The following is a 20,994-nucleotide window of genomic DNA, read 5'->3' as shown; positions in this document are numbered from 1 at the left end:
GTTAAGAATCAGGCCTTGCTGGAGAAAATATCTGTGCAGGGGGAGGCAAAGGGGACTCTCCATGAGAAGCCTCTGCATGTCTGCATTCCATGGGCACCTGGACCAGTCCGGGGCCACCAGAAGGACTAACCCTCTGAGGTGATGGATCTTGTGGATGATCTTGCCCAGTAGAGGCCATGGGGGGAAGGCATACAGTAAGTCCTCCTCTGGCCAGGTCTGGACAAGGGCGTTGATCCCTTGGGAGCGCTGATCTCACCTGCGACTGAAGAAATAGGAAACCTTTGCATTGTGAGGTCAAAGGATGGAAAACCCCAGCGATCTACTAGGAGCTGGAAGGCTCTGGGCGACAGCATCCATTCCCCGGGGTCCAGGCTTTCCCTGCTGAGAAAGTCTGCTCTGATGTTGTTTTTTTCCGTGATGTGGGAGGCAGAGATCCCTTATAGGTTTAACTCTGCCCAATCCTTAAAGGGGTCTATTTCCAGAGACACTTGGTGGCTTCTTTGTTCCTCCCTGACGGTTGATGTAGGCTACTGTTGTTGCGTTGTCAGACATCATGCGGATTTCTTGCCCCTGGAGCCTGTGGCTGAACTGCAGGCATGCTAATCTGACCACCCGCACTTCCAGGTTGTTTATGTTCTAGTTTGCCTTTTCCTCGGTCAATCGCCCCTGGGTTGTCAGTTCCGGACAGTGAGCTCCCCACTCCCGAAGGCTTGCTTCTGTTGTGAGGATGATCCAGCTCGGTGGGGAGAGGCTTACACCCTTGCTTAGGTGAAATTCCTGTAGCCACCACTGGAGCTGAGAGCATACTTCCATCAGTAGGTGGAGGTGAATCGAGTAGCCTTGAGAAAGTGGGTTCCAGATTGACAGAAGGGAGTGCTGGAGAGGCCGCATGGGTGTCCTTGCCCATGGTACTACTTCCAGGGTTGATGCCATGAGGCTGAGGACTTGAAGACAGTCCCACATCTTGGGGCGAATTGTGGTTGTCAACCAATGTATTTGGTCCATTACTTTCCTCCTCCTCGAGGGAGGAGGAAGACCATGTCCTGCTTGGTGTCAAATTGGGCCCCCAGGTACTCTAAGGACTGGGAGGGCTTGAGGCTGCTCTTGTCCATGTTCACAACTGAACCAAGCTCCTGCAGGAGGGACCTGACCTTGCTGGTCACCTGGAGGCTCTCTTCCAACGACTTTGCCCAGATCAGCCAGTCATCCAAGTAAGGGTGCCAAGGATCCTTTCTTTCCTCAGTGCTGCCGCCACGACCATGATAATTTTGGAGAATATTCTGGGGGCGTTTGCCAGGCTGAAGGGTGATGCCCGGAACTGGTAATGTTGGCCCAGTACTGCAAAACTTTGAATACGCTGGTGGTCTTGACAGATTGGAATATGGAGGTAGGCCTCCAAGAGGTCCAGGGAGGTTAGAAACTCTCCCGGTTGCACTGCCATTATGAGCAAAGAGTTTCCATGCGGAAGTGAATTATCCACAGATGACGGTTGATGCTCTTGAGATCCAGGATGGGTCAGTATGAGCTCTCTTTCTTGGGCACAATGAAATAGGTGGAATAGTGCCCCATATTTACTTGGGGTGAAGGTACCGGAGTTTAAGCCCTCAGACTGAGGAGTCTTATCAGTGTGGATTCCACTATCAGTTTCTTGTGCTGGGAGTGGCAAGGTGACACCATGAACCTGTCCAGAGGGATGCTGTGGAATTCGAGAGCATACCCTTTTTGTATGATGTCCAATACCCATTTATCCGACGTGATCTCGACCCACCGCTCATAGAAGAGGGAGAGTCGGCCCCCTATCTCCTCTTCCCGCGAATGGGTCGGCTCAACACTTCATTGGGGAGTTCGGGTCAAACCTGAGCCCGAACCTGTTCCTCTTTTTGGTTGTCGGTTCCAAAAGGACCGAGACCTTTCCGTGGGCAGAGTTGACTGAAATGACTAGTTTCTGTAGGGCCGGAAGCGCTGGGAGCCCCTGGCCCGAACCCTCATGGGTGAGGGGCACTGTGACCTCTTTTTTTTTCTTACCTTCCAGTAGTCTCGACACTGGAGATTTACCCCACTTACTGGCTAACTTCTCTAATTCGCTTCCGAATAGGAGGGATCCCTTAAAGGGCATCTTTGTGAGGTTTGCCTTAGAAGTTGCATCTACTGACCAGTTTCGCAACCATAGCTGTCTTCTGGCCGCCATCACTCAGGCTACTCCTCTGGCCGAGGTACACATTAGGTCTGAGCTTGCATCCACCAGGAAAGCTGCGGTGAGTTCAATCACCTCTCCAGTGTGCGCCCCAGAGCCATCTGCCTCTCTCTCTCGAGGAGCAGACTGGAGCAAGCCACCAGGGCACAGCAGGAAGCGATCTGCAGTGTCTTTGCTGTCATGTCAAAGGCTTGTTTAAGGATGGATTCTAACCGCCCATCATGAGTATCCTTCAAAGCTGCCCCTCCCTCAACAGGGATAGTTGTTCGCTTTGAGATGGCGCAGACCATGGCATCCACTTTCGGGAAATGCAGGCGTTCCTTGACTGCTGGATCCAAGGATACAAGTCTCCAAGGGCAGACCTCCTTTAAAACTTGCCTCCGGGACGTCCCTTTCCAGGTCAATCAACTCTTGGATGGCTTCCAGCATCGGGAAATAGCAAGAGGCTTTCCATAGAGACACCAGGATGGGGTTCTTCTTTGGCTCCGACATAGGATCCATGCCCGAAGCTCCCAGAATCTTCTGGGAGACTAGAGCTGGTAATTCATCTCTGTGGAAAAAATTGAAGCATGGTCCGGTATGGCTCTAGGCCTGGGGGGGAGAGGGAGGGGGGGGAGGGGAATTTCCCTGTCCTCTAAGGAATCCCAGTCTTCCATGGAGTCTGGGTCCCTTATCAGAGATACCCTTGGTGAGGCAAGGCATGTCCTGAGGCCTGCTGTCAGGACTAGAAGGGCAAGGCCTTCCTAGCTGGAACACTGCCCGGTCCGGGGCAGAGGCTGTCTGTGCCTGAACAAAGGCTTGAAGACCCTGGAAGAATTTCAACCAAGAGAAGGCCACCGGGTCCATATTTGGCTCTGGAGAAACTGGGGTAGGAGCCGTTGAACTGCCCCTCCCTGGGAAGACGCAGCCCCGGAATTGCTCAGGTCCGGGGTGCTGTCAGACAAGGTTGTAACTGACCTGTCCTCCAACTGGAATGGACCGGATTTGTAAACGTTCTGGGAGTCCAGTCCTCCCTGGGCTTCCTCACAGTGCTGACACAGGCAGGATTCCAGGTCAGAGATGTGCAGCCCTAATATGGCTGGCAGCACAAAGGGAGTGTCATCTGAGCTTCTTTGCTGCTGGGGCCATAACCTCTGTAGCTTGTGCGTTTAGCTGGATAATGCTTCTCGAATGCGCACAAGACTCGCCTTGGTGCGTGTGGAACTAAGCGGCGGGTTGTGCATACGCTCATGCATACCATTATGCGTGCAGCTATGCGTACGTTAGGCGCACAGATCAGCCTGCACTGCGCATACTGACTGCCAAAGGAGGAAAATGGTGCCTCACTAAACTGCGCGCAAGACGGCGGCGCCCTGTATCGCCACCGAGCCTGAAGCTCGCTTGGGGGGGGGGGGGGGGGGGGGGGCTCAACTCACTCTGAAACCTCCTTCCCTCACCTGAACGATATCGGTATGGCGTGCCGAGCAAGGAGACCAGAGGACAGACTTACCGAACCCCTTCCATGTCTCTGGTTTGGAGGAGTTGTTCTCTACTTACCTGGTCTCATTGCTTATCAGCTGAGTACAGACACTATCTCCAGCTGTGGGGGCAGAGGACTTAGGCCTTCACTGCCGCACTCAGCTTCTGCACCCGCTACCTTTCAGCTGCTTCAGCAGCAAAGTCCACGCCGGGAGCTGGCTACCAGACCAAGTCACATCTCTGAGGGATCTTGGAAATTGGCTCAGGAATTCTCAACTGGGGGAGGGACCCTTAGGTATCACCGCAGGAGAGCGGGGCTCAATCTTCTTTTCAATTTTAAGGTAAAATTTTTTCCTCCTTTGGATTAGTGCTGCAATCCCGCTAGACACCGCTGCTAGTGTGGGGATAGCATCCACATCTGCTAGGAGATGGATAGATACTGAATGGCTGAGGTCACTGCAGGGGTATATCTAGGGTGACATCAGCTTTGAAGCCTGACTCCGTCTCCATCTGCTAGCAGGGGAACACATAATCCCATTGGTCATGAGTCCATCTGGCTACACGCTAGGAAAAAGGAGTGCTTTTCCTATTGCTCTGGTGTCCAACTAATTGATTGACCATTTGGCTTCTTTCAGATTCCAAGAGCCTTGAGACATTGTACAGTGAGTGCCTGAGCAACTGGCATCCGAGGTCACCATTATCCAAACAGGAAATTCAAGATTCACTTCCACTGTCAGGTTCTTACTGTCTAGCTACCAAAACAAAACCTCCTCTGGTCATCAGAGTGAATGCCATGAAATACACCTGGGACTAAGGAGACCACTTTGAGAAAAAATCCCTCTGCAAGGGTTTCATGTGCAGCCTTGCCAAAGGCACGAAATCCAAGGCAGCCGTCATGGAACCCAATACCTGACAATAAATCCAAACCATGGTTCTTTGAATCCTCAAACCATGCATTTGGTTCTGCAACTTCCAGATCTTTTTGCCTGTCAAACAGACCTGGCCTTCCTTGGCGTCAAACCAAACCCCTAGGTACTCCAAAGATCAAGAGATCAAAGATCAGATCCTGCAATAACTGCATCATGCCCTACCTTCGCTGATTTGCTTTCCTGGGTCAACTTCGCTTAGAGCCACCAGTATTCCAGACACGGAAGCATCAAAATACCTGCTCTGTGCAGGGCCACCACTACAACCAAAACCATGACTTTGGAAAAAGATCTTGGAACTGTGGCCAACACAAAAGAAAGAACCTGACATTGAAGGTACTCCCTTTCCAATAACTACAAGGTAAAGATATTTCGAATGCCCTTCTTTTATCAAGATAAGCAGATGTGTCTCTGCCAGATCTAACGACATTAAAAATTCTCCTTGTTGTGCTGCTACTATAACAGTCTTCAAGTCTCTATCCTGAAGTGGAACACCTTCAGAGCCTTGCTGAGCTGCTTCAGGTCCAAAATAAAATGAGCTCCGACCCTGACCCTATTAAGTATATGGGACTGGAACTACCACCCCTATTGCGGCAGCCACAAAAACATTGTCCATACGGCTTCTTCCCCTTATGATTGGATCGACAAGAGGAAATCAAAGTGTCTGAAAAAGAGATGGGAAAACTGAGCATAGCTGTCTCAGACAACTCCTAAGCTCAATGATCTGATGTAACGTGGACTCACTTATTTGACAATTTATATTTTGCTTATTGCTGAACTTCCATTCTAAACAGATCACAAAGTACATATATATTAACTATAAAAATAAAATACACACTCACAAACAAAGCACAAAATAACACACAAATCTAATATCAATTCACACTCAAATGGTTAAAAAAGCTTCTCAAAACGAGCGAGCCTTTAGAGATTTTCGAAAGGGTTTATAGTCCTACAACTGACGTATATTCAAAGGGAGTTTTGTTCCATAAAACTAGTGCAATCCGCAAGAAAGCTTGATTACAGATTTCTTTTAACTGAACTCCCTTAACCAAACTTCTGGTAGAAGTCTGTCTGCCTAGCGTTTTGTATCAGTCAGGGACCATTCCAAGACTCCATCCGTACCTCCTTGCTTGGAGTTTCAAAAGGATTAGAATCTCCCATAGACTCTAGAGTGCTGGCTATGGGCCAACTTCCCGGCTTATTGCATTTGGAATCCCTAAAGCGGTTCCAAGCTGGAACTGGTTGCAACATCCTCTTAGGCTTGTCCTTCAGGCAATTTGGGGACTTTAGATTCTCAAATCCAAAAGTACAGAAGCACCTTGCACATAAGTAATCCACAGTGAATGGGACTTTGATCTATTTACTTGGACTTTAGATTCTCCCCATGCTTTTATCAGCTTTTCTAAATCTTCTGCAAAAAGATTTTCCTAGTAGGAATGTTTAGTCTACATTGCCTTGGAAATTGAAACTGCTGACTAGTTATGTAGCCACAGCAAACGACAGGCAGCTACAACAGAAACCATACTCCTAGCCAAAGTCCAGACCAATTCCTATGCGGCATCCACCAAAAAGATCACCTTGCTGTGCTATCCGTCCCCCCATATTCTAAGGAGTTTTCATTTATGTGTTGAGACAAATGCAATCATGCTCTAGCAACAATACCACTGTACACAGCAGCCTACATCACCAAACCAGAAGCCTCAAAAGCCCTCGTAAACGCAGTTTCTATCTTCTTATCCTGAGCATCCTTGAGGGCAGAGCCCCTTCCACAGGAATAGAGATCCTCCTAATGACAGCACAATCAAGTGCATCCACTTGAGGAAATTCCAGCTATTCTCTTTCCTGAGCCAGAAGTGGATATAGCCTCACCACAGGGGTATCCCATTATACACAGATCCTTATCTATGCCACGGAAACGCTCTGAATGGTTTTCTTAAACTCAGCATTACAGTTTCTGAGTTAACAGATACCTATCCTCTTTTTTATTCTTTATTTTTTTTCCTGTGATGTCCAGCGTGCTTACGGACTGTGAAACTATGGAAGAAAACTCTTCTTTGTTGAACAACTAAATCATAGCTGAATTATCCTCTTCCATAGGGGAGCACTCCTCCTTTTCTGACTCTCACTACCACTTTCCCTTCCAACCTAAATGTTCACAAGTGACAGATCTGACAGTGAAGGACTTTCTCCCCTCCCCCCAATCCTCTTACTTCTTTTCTCCTTCTTTTGCTCTGGATTCCCAGGAGTTGTTCCCAGGGAGGGTGCCCCACATAAGAGAAGCCCAGAGCTGCACTCTGCCGAATAGAAAAGGCCCTAATGCAAACACTTCACAAACTCTGCAGGCCCAGAAAGAGGAAGGAATTGCATCTCCAGCTGAAAAAATGGGAGCTGCTCCTCTTGGAACTCCACCTAAAGGAACTGCGGACCAGACTGTTGCAACATCTGAGACTGCCGGAACCAGTGTAGGAGGCCCCTGCTCTGAACTATTTCCTTCTCACATTTCCAATTTGGCCACTGTTCCCATCGCAGTAGCAAGCAGGCTTGCAAGATTGACCTGCAGATGACCCCACCAATGTGACCATCCTGGGGCAGACGACTGTGGGCTGCCCTCTCTCCCTCTCAAAATTTAGAGGCTTCTCCTTCTCAGTGCCTGACAGTGTAATCCACATGCTCTGCAAACTACTTAGTGCATCCTGCGCCCTTGAAGAGACACCATTGCTTCCACCCTTACCTCTCATGCCTCAGCCTATAGTCCCCTCAGATGGCAAACTGTTCTGCCTTCTGCTTTTTTTTTTCACAGCTTTAAAAAGCAGAAACCAGGTACAACCACAGAGCTCAGGAGAAGGGAGGAAAAAACAGAAAGGGGAGCCTTGTTTATTCTTTTTTTTTTTTTTTTAAGGGAGAAGAGACCACCAAAGAAGAAAGAAAAAGAATGGGGAGAGAGTGGGAAAGAAGAGTAATTCCTACAACTGTAGCCAGAAAAAGCCCTGTTCCAAGAACTGGAAGCCCTCTGGTCCACTAGCTCTTCTCAACCAAAGGAAGGAGTATAAGACTTTCACCTCAGAAGTTGCCATCCAAATTTCTTTTTCTTCACCAGACCTAACCAGGCCTCAGCTCGCAGCGCATGATGCTCACCCTCCATTTGCTGGAGACAGAAAATACTGGTAGGCTGACATCAGCAGGGGAGCTTATAATGGGTGATGTCAGCAAATCTACTGATCTCTGTCTCCATCTGCTGGTTGGAAGGCATAACTTGTGCATCTGGACTGGCTGGTTCAAGAGGAATAGCTAAATAAAAACTGTTGCCCTTGGAATGAGGCTGAAAACTGCTCTACCAGGCAAGGCTATATGCAGAGGTTTGGGAGCTGAAAAATCCTACTGCACCACCCAGAATGTACTACCATCTGCTGGAAAGCGAATATTGTCCTTTGACTGCACTGCACCATCCTATATACTGGTGATGTCATCATGAAGAAAAGCACGTCTTGTCTCTGCTGGAAGGCGGTGATAATCCACACGTCTGGACTGTTGGAGTAGAATGATAAGGAAGTATATAGTGTGTGTGGGGGGGGGGGGGGGGGGGGAGGAATGAGGGTGGTGGGAGTATACAGTACATTTCTTTCCTAGTGAATACACCCACTCTCCTCCCCAATCCATCCCCTCTGTATTATCCTTCACTCACCACCTCACCCTGGTATAGTCCTCTTTCTTCCCCTTCAACCCCACACTCTCGCCTCCCCCTGACCCTCTCATACTTCTTTATATCCTCCCAGGCCCCAAAAGATGCTGCTTACTTCTGCCAGGATCTTGATCAGGGGCAAAGACACTAGTGCCTTACCTGTTGAACAGATCCATTCACCACATGTGAGCAGATTTTTCAAACCCTGTAAAATACTTATATTGTCTCCCCTAAATCATACACAATTTATATTTAAAGAGCCAACTTTGTAGCAACTGCACTGACAAGTGGACAAATGTAAATAGCTGTACAAGGGTTGAATTGTGGTGTCTCAGTTAATTGTAACCTGCTTTGAAGTGGTTGTCCAGTCAGGAAAAGTGGAATACGAATTGAAAATTAAATACCTGCCACTGCCCATATGAAAATAAACTGCTACAAAAAGAGAGCTTACTACTTATTTGATAATTTCCTTTCCTCTAAGGAAGGCAGGCCAGTTCACACCAGTGGGTTAGGCACTCCTATCAGCAGATGGAGATGGAGTAAAGCTGATTTGCTGATGTCACTGACATAAGGGCCTACCCTAATATCAGCCCGTCAGTATCTCTGAAAAAGCCAAACTGTGGATAAACTGATTATACTTGAACATGACTATAAACAATCAACCACTCATGCTTCCAACCAACTGGGAAACCCTGAGCTCAGCAAAAAAGTTATCAACTAATCTTAGAGAGACTGGTTATGTCACTTACCAATTCTTCAAACAAATTAAAAGAAATAACACTCTTCATCGTCCGCATATAAAGGATGAACTAAAAGCAAGAATACAGCCCAGGGAGGGTTGGCCTGCCTTCCTTAGAGGAAAGGAAATTATCAGGTAAGTAATAATTTCTCCTTCCTCTGCACTCAAGCAGGCCAATCCACACCAGTGGGATGTACCAAAGCTAATCTCAAAAAGGGCGGGAGGCCGCCCATGGTCCTGTCAACACTATCTGCACAAAAGCCACATCCCTCCTGAGCCCTAACGTCCAAATGGTAATGCTTGGAGAAAATGTGTAAGCACGACCAAGTTGCTGCTCGACAAATCTCGATGGGAGACAACGGAAGAACTGCCCGAGCTCTAGTGGAACGTGCCCTGACTCGCTAGTTTATGGAACACCTTCATCCACATAGGCAGCCGGGATGACTTCTTTCACTCAATAGGCTATAGCCACCTGCTTGGTTGGTTCTCCTTGTTTACCTCCACCATATAGCACAAACAGTCGATTAGACTTCCTGAAAGAGCGAGTGATCTTCAAGTATTGCACTGGATGCCCCTTGACATCCAAGGCATGCAACAGTTGATAATCACGCTCATCTCTATTCCTGTCCAGTGTGGGCAAGGAAACAGACTGATTCAAATGAAACCCTGAAACCACTTTTGGCTAAAAGGAAGGTACAATCCTAAACTGTACTACACCTGGAGTCATTCATAGAAACGACTCACGACAAGAAAGAACTTGCAGCTCGGAGATCCAATGTGCCAAACAGATTATTATCAGAAAAACTGTTTTCAAAGTGAACAGCCGCAAAGTAGGCCCCGCCAAATATGCAAGACCAGATTAAGGTTCCAAAGAGGTACCGGTAGCCACATGGGAGGACGTAGATGCTTAACTCCCTTCAAAATCCTGGATACACTATTGGCCTGCCCGCTATAGCAAGCGAGAGCTGCTATCTGCACCTTCAGAGTGTTTAAGGCCAAGTCTTTAACTAAATCCTCCTGCAAAAATTCCAATATCAGTGGAATTTCAACTTTAAGAGGGTGAGAACCTCGCTCCTCATACCAGCTCTTAAGCACTCTCTAAACCCTAACATAAGCTAGAGATGTAGAAAATTTTCTGGCCTGAAGCAAAGTGGAAACCACTGCAGAAGAATAACCATGCTTCAGCAACCGAGTTCTCCCAAGGGCTAAACCGTAAGGCAAACCAACCTGGATCATTGCGCAGTATGGGCCCCTGATGCAATAATTCCTTACTGAGTGGTAGTCTGAGAGGATAGACCATCAGTAGCCTCTGAAAATCAGCATACCATGGCCTCTGGGGCCAATCTAGAGCCACTAGAAGTACAATTTCGGTCTGACTCTAATCTTCCGAATGACCCTGCCTATCATTGACCATGGTGGGAAGGCATAACACACTCCGCTCCACGGGCAAACCTGAATGAGAGCATCAATACCCAGCACTTTCAGATCCCATTTGAGGCTGAAGAACCGTGGTACCTTTGCATTATTGGAGCTCGCTATTAACTCCAGGTATGGGTGATTCCAGCATGTCTCTGAGTTGAAAGGCCTCATCTGCCAACTCCCACTCTCCCCAAGACCTGCATGCTGGGAAGTCAGCCCTTACATTGTCCTTCCCGGCAATATGGGAGACGGATATACCCTGGAGATGTTGTTCTGTCCACACCATGAGTGCAGCTACCTTCACAGACAGGCTTCTGGTTCCACCTTGATGATTGATGTAGGCCACTGTCATGGCATTGTTCAACATTATCCTTACTGCTCAAGCTTCTAGCCACTTGCCAAACCACAAGCATCCAAGTCTAATTGCACAAGCTTCCAACCGATTGATGGTTCACTGCCGCTTTTTGGCATTTCACCGACCTTGAGCCACCAACTCTGTCAGTGAGCCCCCCCTACCCAGAAGGCTTGTATCTGTTGTGAGCACTAACCAGTCTGGTGTCACCAAGGAAACCCCCTTGCTATAATGACCTGCTTGTAACCACCATTGCAACTGGATACTCACATCCAATGACAATTAGAGTCTCACTTTGTACTACTGCGATTTTCACCAGGCGAGCAACCTGTGCTGAAGAGGCTGCATGTGCACCCTTGCCCAGGGGATTATGTCCAATGTGGCTGCCATCGATCCTAGGATCTACAGGTAAGACCACACCATCGAGCGAATAGTCTGTTTCAGGGCCTGAACTTGAGAAACTAATTTCTGAATGTGACTCTCTGATAGAAACACTCTGGCCTGCTCCTTATCAAATCACATGCAGAGATACTTTAGTGTCTGAGACAACTGTAAACTGCTCTTGGCCAAGTTTGCCACCCAGCCTAGTTCCTGAAGCAAGGAGATCATCTTGCGAGATGCCAAGTGATTCATCTGCACTGTTGGCCTGAATCAACCAGAAGTCCAGATATGGATGGACCAGAATGCCCTCATTGCACAGACACGCTACTACCTCCATCATGAGCTTGGAGAAGGTCCCGGGCGCAGTAGCCAGCCTGAAGGGCAGAGCCTGAAATTAATAATGATGTCCTAGAACAGCAAAGCATATGAAATATGGATGCTCCTGGCAAATGGGAATATGTAGATAGGTCTCAGAGACGTGAGAAATTCCCGTTTGTACTGCCATTATTACAGAAACATAGCGTTTCATTCTGAAATGAGTCACATGCAAATGTCAACTGACTTCCTTCAGATCCAGGGTGGGCCGAAAAGACCCCTCTTCCTTCTCGGGAATGACAAAACGTTTCATTCAAGGTAAATTACTCTTGAACTGGATTCAGGAGGGGAAAGAAGCAGAACGCTTTGCCTAAAGGGACCAATATGGGATCTTTCTTTTGTAAGCTCGTAGAGTCACCCCCTTCCACACAGAGTGTCTTTAGAGTCTTAATCAACAGACTCGGCAACTCATCTTTGTGAAAAAACTGGAGTAGAGTCCAATGTGGCTCCAAATCAGGTGAAATTTCTCCCTCTTCTAGAGGAAAGAAAACCAAGTCCCCATTGGAGTCATACAATGTATCATGATCCACATTTCCCTGAACATCTCCAGGGTTGGCCTCCCTGTGGTGTTAGCCCACAGTTGCTGACAAATGGAAGCCCAAGCACAAAATCCCTTCTTAGTAGGTTGCTTCACCTCCACTGGGCACCCCTGCAGATAAGCCTGCAGGCCCTGGAAAAAATTCCACCCAGGAGGATGGATGCATACCGGAGCACTTAGGCCCAAAACTGGCACTCTCTGAAACCTCCCTCAGGGATGTGTCTGCCATTGGGAACAGGGGGGGGGGGGGGAGAGGGGAACTGTTCGCTGTTTTGCCTCCCGCCCCACTCCCCTCCGAAACCACCATAGGCCGAGGGGACACCCCAACTTCGGCAAAATCTGTAGTAGCCAAATCTTCTTGGGCTTCTAAACAATGCTGACACAGACGAAGAGAGAGGGATGGCTGGATTGCCCTTATATGGCAAGCCTCACAGATAGGAAGAGGCTTAGACTTTTGTCCCCAGAGCCATAGTTTTCCTGCACTTGGATGTAGGCTACCTCCTGCATGCAATCCAATAGCACCCGGCGTACACCCATGCAAATACACACTCAAGTCTGGGCCACAGTCTTACACTCAACAAGTACCCATGCATGTGCACCCACATCACAACAGTGCTGCAGGCAAAAATGCGTGCAGATGCCTAAGCATGTGGGGAAAAAAACACTGCTGAGGCCTACCACACAGCTAACTGAACTGAGTCTGAGTAGCGGGCCAAGCCAAAAGCTACTCAACCTACCGAGCCCTACCCAACTCCACTCCACACTAAGTCCCCAAAGAAGTGTGAGGGAAAAGAGGGTAAGAGACGCAGAGGAAAAATGCTGAGGGAAGGAGGACCTGGTAAGGAAAAAAAGAGGGGTCATAAAGCTTCCCTACTTTTATTATTATTATTATTATTTTTTTTAACACGAGCTCAGCCCTCGCTGGCTGACAGCATGATCGGGTCACCAGCTACACGGGAAGAGGGCACAAGCCTTCACTGCTGAGCACTCCCTCGTCCTCTTTTCTGCCTTTTTTTTTTAAGTCTATGCCTGGTCAGGCTTCCAGACTTAAAGCACTCAACTGGGGGACCAAACGAGTGTCACTTCAGGAGCTCAAGTAGTGTGTCTGAATCTTTTCCTAGTCTTCTGTCTTGCAAATTTTTTTTTTTTTTTTTTTTTTAGCACAAGCAATTCCCATAAGAGAAATTTATGTCCACCTTCTGCTGGAGACAGAGAACACTGGCAGACTGATGTCGGGGCAAGGCCGAATGTCAGTGATATCAGTGAATCAGCTTTACTATGTCTCCATCTGCTGGTAGGAGTGCATAACTCACTGGTGTGGATTGGCCTGCCTGAGTGCAAAGGAAGCATTATTGGAGAAATTACTACTTACCTGATAATTTTGTTTTTCTTAAGTGTAGACAGATGGACTCAAGACCAGTGGGTTATGCTCCCCTGCCAGCAGACAGACAGAGCAAGATGACGTCACAGTATATATACTCCTGCAGTGACACCAGCCTGCTAGTATTCTCTTCGAGAGCAATTGTGGACAGATTAGCAAAAAACTTGATTAAAAACTGTCAACCATTACTGTACTCACCCAACAAGAAACAGTGAATTCAAGCAAGAAACGTATGTACCACAATTTAGGGACCAGATGAACACTTAAAAGTAATCTCCTGGAACACATAGCCCCCACAGGAGGACCACTGACAATCATTTGGCAGCCGAGGGCGGGAAGCTGAGTCCATCTGTTTACACTAAGGAAAATAAAATTATTTGGTAAGTAGTAATTTCTCCATTTCCTAGAGTGTAGACAGATGGACTCAGCACAAGTAGGATGTACCAAGGCAACTCCTGAGTAGGGTGGGAGGCGGCCCGCGTTCCAGTCAACACCTCATGTGCAAAGACTGCGCCCTTCAGGACCTGTAGATTCAGATGATAAAGCCTGGAAAAAGTATGTAAGGACGACCACGTTGCAGCTCGGCAAATGTCGATGAGGGATAACAATCTAACCTTTGCCCATGACACTGCCTAAGCCCTAGTGGAATGTGCCTTAACCTGAGTAGGCAACGGCTTTCCAGCATTCACATATGCGGCCGTGACTATTTCCTTAATCCAATGAACTGTAGTAGCCCTTGAAGCTGGTTCGCCCCGCTTCCTTCCATCATGAAGGACAAACAGGCAATGTGTCCTTCGAAAAGGTTCAGAAACCTCCAGATACCACATAAGTCTCGACATGCAAGGAATGCAGGAGGCAATACTCCTTCGCATCCCTGACCTTATCCAGGGACTGCAAGGAAATTGACTGATTCAAATGAAATTCTGACATCACTTTGGGCAAGAAGGATGGAACAGTATGCAGCTGTAATGCCCCTGGAGACACTCAAAGGAATGGCTCCCAACAAGACAAGGCCTGCAGCTCAGAAACTAGACATGCAGAACTGACAGCCACCAGGAACACTGTCTTCAAGGTCAATAACTGCAAGGAAAGGCTTCGCAGCGGTTGGAACACAGGGTTTGCCAAGAAGTCCAACACCAAATTAAGACTCCACAAAGGGGCCCAGTAACCTTAAGAGAGGCCAAAGATGCTTCATTCCCTTCAAAAGAAATGAGCCATATCAGGATGAGATGACAAAGAATCACCATTCACCGGGCCCCAAAACAGGAAAGAGCCACAACCTGTGCCTTCAAGGAATTAAGGGACAATCCTTTGTTTAATCCATCCTGCAAAAATTCCAGAATGAGTAGGATCTTGATCGAACGAGGAAGAATAATAATAGTAATAATAATAATAATAATAATAGGAACCTGATGCTCACCCCAGGCCTCAAACACTCTTCAAACCCACACATAGGCCAAGCAAGTGTAGAACTTCCAAGCATGGAGCAAAGTAGCAATCACCGTAGAAGAATATCCCCGCTTCAACAAGCGAGCTCTCTCAAGGGCCAAACCGTAAGACAAAATGGAACCGGATCTTCGTGAAGGACAGGTTCTTGCTGCAACAGATTCTTGTTCAGAGGAAGACGAAGGGGGTCTCCTCCAGTAGTCTTCACAGATCTGCATACCATGGTCGTTGGGGCCAATCTGTTGCCACCAGGAGTACCACCCCCCTGTGGCATTTGATCCTGCAAACTATCCTGCCCAGCAAGTGCCACGGAGGAAAGGCATAAAGCAACTTGTCTTCCGGCCAGACCTGTACGAGAGCATCAATGCCCTGGGACCACGGATCTCTCTTGCAACTGAAGAATCGAGGAACCTTCGCACTGTGAAGTTGCCAGGTCTAAGAAAGGAAGGCCCCAGCGATCCTCTATCAGCTGAAACACCTCGGAGAGTTGCTGGCTCTTGGTTCTTCCCTGTCGATTGATGTAGGCTAACGTCACTGCGTTGTCAGACATCACTCGAACCACTTGACCCTGCAGTCTGTGGCTAAACAGCAAGCATGCCAACTAGACTGCCCGGGCTTCCAGGTGATTGATGTTCCAGAGGGACTCTTCGGCATTCCAATGTCCTTGGGTCATCAGCTCCTGATAGTGAGCTCCCCAACCCTGGAGACTCACATCTGTCGTGAGTAACCAGATTGGGGAGATCAAGGAAACACCCTGTCTCAGATGAGCCTCCTGCAGCCACCACTGGAGGCGAGAGCAGATTTCCATCGGCAAGTGGAGCCAAACCAAATAGTCCTAAGATTGTGGGTTCCAACGAGACAGCAGTGAGAGCTGAAGAGGACGCATGTGTGCCCTCGCCCACGGCATTATGTCCAGGGTTGCTGCCATAAAGCTGAGCACCTGTAGATAGGACCACACTGTCAAGCATATAGTGCTCACAAACTGACGCACTTGTGACATCAATTTCTGAATCCAAATTTCGGGCAGGAAAACCTAGTCCTGCTTCCTGTTGAACTGAACACCCAGCTATTCCAATGACTGAGATGGCTGAAGACTGCTCTTGGCCAGGTTCACCACCCAACCAAGCTCCTGCAACAAAATCACCTTGTGAGTCACCAGGCGGCTCTCTTCCTGACACTTGGCTAAAATCAGCCAGTCGTCCAAAATATGGGTGTACCAGGATCCCATCACTTTTCAACGCCGCCACTACCACCATGACCTTGGAAAATGTTCTGGGAGCAATGGTTAGTCCAAAAGGCAGTGCCCGAAACTGACGACGCCCAAACACTGCAAAACACAAAAAACTGTGCTCCAAATGGATGGGAACATGAAAGCAGGCATCGGACAGGTCCAGGGAGGTCAGAAATTCCAACTGCTCATCCATTATCACCGAGTGTAAGGTTTCCATGTGAAAATGAATCAATCTCAAAAGACGCTTGACACTTTTGAGATCCAAGATAGGACGAAAGGAGCCCTCCTTCTTGGGCACAACAAAATAAATGAAATATCGCCCCATACTTTCTTGAGACATAGGCACTGGAACCACAGCCCTCAATCGGAGGGGACTTAGAAGCACAGATTCCACTGCCTGCTTCTTCTGCGGGGAGTGGCAAGGAGACACCATGAATACGTTCTGAGGAATACTGCGAAATTCCAGCTCATATCCTGCTTGTATCACCTCCTGGACCCACTGATCCGATGTATTCTTGACCACCTCTTATAAAAGAGAGAGAGGCATCCCCCTATCTCTTGTTCCCGAAGATGGGCCAGAAGCTCGGGAGGATCCTCTCTTGGGCTGTCTGGGACAAAAGGACTGAGACCTACCAAAAGGCTGAGTTCTCTGAAAGGTCGACCCTCTGTAGGGATGAAACCGCTTGGAACCACGGAGACGACTCTTACCAAAGGGGCGCTGCAATTGCTTCTTATCCTCCAACTACCTAGGAAGTGGCGATATGCCCCACTTACTGGCCAGTTTCTCCAACTCACTCCAAAACATGAAAGAGCTTTTAAAGGGCATCTTTGAAAAATTAGCTGTCAGCTGACCAATGTCACAACCATAGTTGACTCCTGGCCACTCCCACCAAAATCACTCCTCTGGCCGAGGTATGGACCAAATCGCAGCCTGCAGCAGGTTTCATAACTGCTCTGGAATTCATTCCAGAATCATCAACTTCCTGAGAGAAGCAAACAAGATCGTGCCACTAGGGCGCAACAAGAAGCTATCTGTAAAGTCATCACCACTGCTTCAAAGGCTATGATGCACATCCTTCAGGGTCACTCCTCCCTCCACAGGGATAATTGTCCACTTAGAGACAGCACAAACCAGCGCATCCACTTTGGGAAACCATAAACGTTCCCTCACCGCTGGATCCAGGGGTACAGGGTTTCCGTCTGACTCCCTTTGAAACTTGCCTCTGGGGCTCCCCATTTAAGATCAATCAATTCCTGAATGGCGTCCATAACGGGGAAAAAATAAGAGGCTTATGCAAGGAAATCATAATGGAATACTTCTTCAGTTCAGACATGGAATCTGCACCAGAAACACCCAGCACCTTCAAGGTCTGGAAACCATGAAAGATCTGCAACATGGTCCAATATGGTTCCAATCCCGGAGAAATTTCCCCAACTTCCAGGGAATCAGGATCTGTATCACCATCATCATCAGTGCCATATGGGTTCCTGTCGGGATTATCCATGTCGAACAGAGGCGTGCTCTGGCACCTAAACATAGGACTGGATGAGGGAAGTCTGACCTGACAGGAGTGGGCGAAGCTGAGGACTGCGCCTGGAGAAAGGATTGCAAACCTTAAAAAAAAAAACTCCATCCAAGAAAAAACATCCAAATCTAGGCCAAACCCAGAAGGAACTGGAGTGGGGCCCACTGAACTGCCATTCCCTGTGGAGGAAATCAGTCAAGGAATTTCCAAGATCCAGCATACCTCCATAGATCCTTAACCAGACCATCAATAGGCTGGGAGGATCCAGACTTGGCGAAATCAGAGGAAGCCAACTCTCCCTGAGCCTCTAAACAGTGCTGACACAGGTTGTAGGACATGTCAGGCTGAGATGTCCAAATATGACAGGCAATACGGAAGGAAAGGCACTTAGGTTTCTTGCTCACCGGTGCCATCAGTGCACAGGCAACAGAGAATGTGCATTCAGCCGGCTTGTGCTGAAGAAATTTCAAGCGCACAAAATTTATGCGCACAAAAACTAGGTGCCCCGAAAGAAAGCGCACAAAAAACACATGCACAAACCGTGTGTCAAGGTCTGGGCGCACTACGAGCGCTTAGAAATTTGTGCGCGCAAAAGGTGCGCTTAAAACTGAGTGTTGTCGACCTGCGCACACCGATATCCTCTAGAGGGCAGTAAGGCACGCACAGAAGCGCACAAAAACGCAACCAAGGCCTACCACGCTGTGTGCAGGCAAAAGCCTTACTGCGGACCGAGCCCACTGGGGCTGCTCAACCCGCCAGGCTGCCCAGTTCCCCTAACCCCTATGGGAATGGGAACAAACTTTGGAACGCATGCCAAGCACGGAGAATGGAGAAAGTCCTGCAAACCCCTCTATACCGTGTCTGTCTTACAAACTTTTTTTTTTTAAACTTATCCGAGCTCACCTCTTACCGGCTGAGTACAGAGGCGGTCTCCAGGGAGAGGGAATGTGCTGTCACCGCCGCGTTTGGCCTCCTGCAACCGTTGCCTTTAAGCTGTACAATTAACTAAGTCCATGCCAGGAAATCGAGCTACTGGACCAAGGCACACATTTGAGGGACCACAGAAATCACCTCAGGAATTCTCAACTGGGAGAGGGACCATTTGGTATCATCACAGGAAAGCAGGGCTTTCCTTTTTCTATGCTAAATTCTCCTTTCAAATTCTAAAGCATTCCCCATAGGGAGATGCACGTCTACTCTCTGCTGGAGACAGAGAATACTAGAAGGCTGGTGTCACTGCAGGAGTATATATACTGTGACGTTAGCTTGCTCCGTCTCCATCTGCTGGCAGGGGATCATAACCCAATGGTCCTGAGTACACGCTAGGAAATACTATTTTAGAAGGGCTAAAAGGAATCTTCTTGTCATCCAGGAGAGCTAAAACCAGTCCTAGTATTGTCTCATGTCATATAGGTACTAGTAGAAAACATTTCCCACTTTGAAAGAAAATAAAACAGATGTAATTCTGAGCTGAAGTTACTGCACATGCTGTCATAGTAAATGCTTCTTTCTAGGCATAGAGACCATGGCATGCAACACAATGAAGTATATACTGAGCAAGCCACTGAATGGGAAGGTTATGGGAGTAAAGTTACGTGGATAATTGTAACCAGATAGTCAGCAGGATTATTTTCTGCTGAAAATACTTAACTTTATCAAAGTAACTTTTAGCCATCTGGATAACTATGCCACTTGCTAGCTTACTCAATATTGTCAATGTACTTAACATTGAGGCTCAACAGTCCCCCCCCCCCGCACAGGATCCCCCCTATCCTTTCTGGCCAAAAGATCTAAGAAAATGTGTGGTGCTGAGAGACTCTCTCCCCTCCTGCCTACCCCTCCAATGTTACATAGAAAGCTTCTGCCTTGGTCGTTCTCCTAGTCATGCCAAGTCACCCCAGATATTTAAAAAAATGGAACCCCCCCAGTGGTTCTGGGTCCCCTCCTGCCCACTCTCCTTATCCACTTGGAATCCCCCCAAATCCCCAAGCTCAAACTGGAAGACAGTAGAGTCTTACTGTACATCTGACATCCAGCATTGCTCTGAGCTGTCAGAGAAACGCTGGATGCTGTCAAGAAGGCTGTTGGCCAGTATCTTCATGGCAGCATCCATCTACCAGCATTACTGCCAGAGCAACGCTGGATAATGGCAAAGGGCTATATGCTGGTGTACTCCCGGCTGCATCCAGCATTGCTCTGGCTAGGTCTGGAAGCCAGAAGCATGGAAAGACTATTGACTCCCAATGTCGGCTTGAGGGTTTTTGGGTCGGTCGAGAGGATGGAGCAGTGGGCAAGGGGGGCCCTAGAGCGATGGCCTTTTTTTTTTTTTTTTAATATCTAGGAGGGAGGGGGCATCAGGGCAGAGGCTTTATGTTTAACATCAAAGGGGTGGGCACAAAGGAAGAGGTTCCTGGCACCACACTTTTTCTTATAATTTTGGGCCAAAAAGTAAAGGGCATTCCATGGGGGGCTCACAAGTCCCCCACATTAAACTTTTCAAAATAGGCGCAATATTCAAAAATCAGGTAGCAGTTACCCAGTTAACTTTAAACCTTTGATTTCTCTGACCAGACCCAGCAAGATACGTTTATCTGGCTAGTGCGGAATACCAGTGCTAGCTGGATAAACTTAAGCCCCGCTTCTAGAACACCACTGTGCCACTTCCATTTTATCTGGTTAATTTTTAACTGGGTAATGATTTATCCGGTTAATTTGTAACTGTTAAGAGAGGTGGGAAATTCAGTACTTCAGGTATATCTGGCTAATTTCGAAGTTAGCCTGAAAAACCCTTTTGAATATTGACTTCAAATATGCTCACCATTGCCTTTCTTTCTCCCTGTTCTTCTTTTCTAATTCCTCTGTTTTTGGGGGACTTTTTCTCATCAAGAACTTGTTTTCTGGAACAGCAGGGATCTCCTCTGGACGAACAGTCGATGCTGGTTGAGCTGCTGAGTTTTCAACTTCAACTTCACTGGATGAGCTTTAATTAAATATTAAAAAACTTTATTTTAATTACTTGTGCTTTCAAGTATTTTGGGTCTTTAAAGCAAATGAATAGCATGAACTCCTGCTTTATTGCTTTCAATGTAGGAATGACTTGCTACTTTACATTTGCATCCGACATTTTCCAGCCAGTAATGTTCTTAAAATGGTAACTGTAGTCTCCATGTACTACTTGATATTTCAAAAGTGCACTAAGACTGTACTGCTATATGCAATATTTTGGAAATTCTCTATCAGAGCTTATAATATGGAAAACATTTATAAAGATGAATATATATAAAAAATGCATATAAAAAGTAGCAAGCCATATTTTACTGCTAAATACTTTTTTTTAATTTCCTCT

At 47.6% G+C, this 20,994-nt stretch overlaps 1 protein-coding gene across 8 annotated transcripts in view; it reads right to left on the bottom strand.

The window, feature by feature from the left end:
• The window catches only part of PPIG (peptidylprolyl isomerase G), a 204,239-nt gene that overhangs the window by 40,294 nt on the left and 142,951 nt on the right, over positions 1-20,994 (bottom strand). For all 8 annotated transcript variants that reach the window (XM_029605696.1, XM_029605695.1, XM_029605694.1 and 5 more), the window contains one exon: positions 20,467-20,628. In XM_029605696.1, the coding sequence (XP_029461556.1) occupies positions 20,467-20,628 (162 nt within the window). The remainder of the gene's footprint in view (positions 1-20,466; positions 20,629-20,994) is intronic.

Source organism: Rhinatrema bivittatum, chromosome 6, assembly GCF_901001135.1.
Source record: "Rhinatrema bivittatum chromosome 6, aRhiBiv1.1, whole genome shotgun sequence".
Lineage (NCBI taxonomy): Eukaryota > Metazoa > Chordata > Amphibia > Gymnophiona > Rhinatrematidae > Rhinatrema > Rhinatrema bivittatum.
The sequence above is the reverse complement of the archived record's forward strand: the minus strand, read 5'-3'. Positions and strand labels throughout refer to the sequence as shown.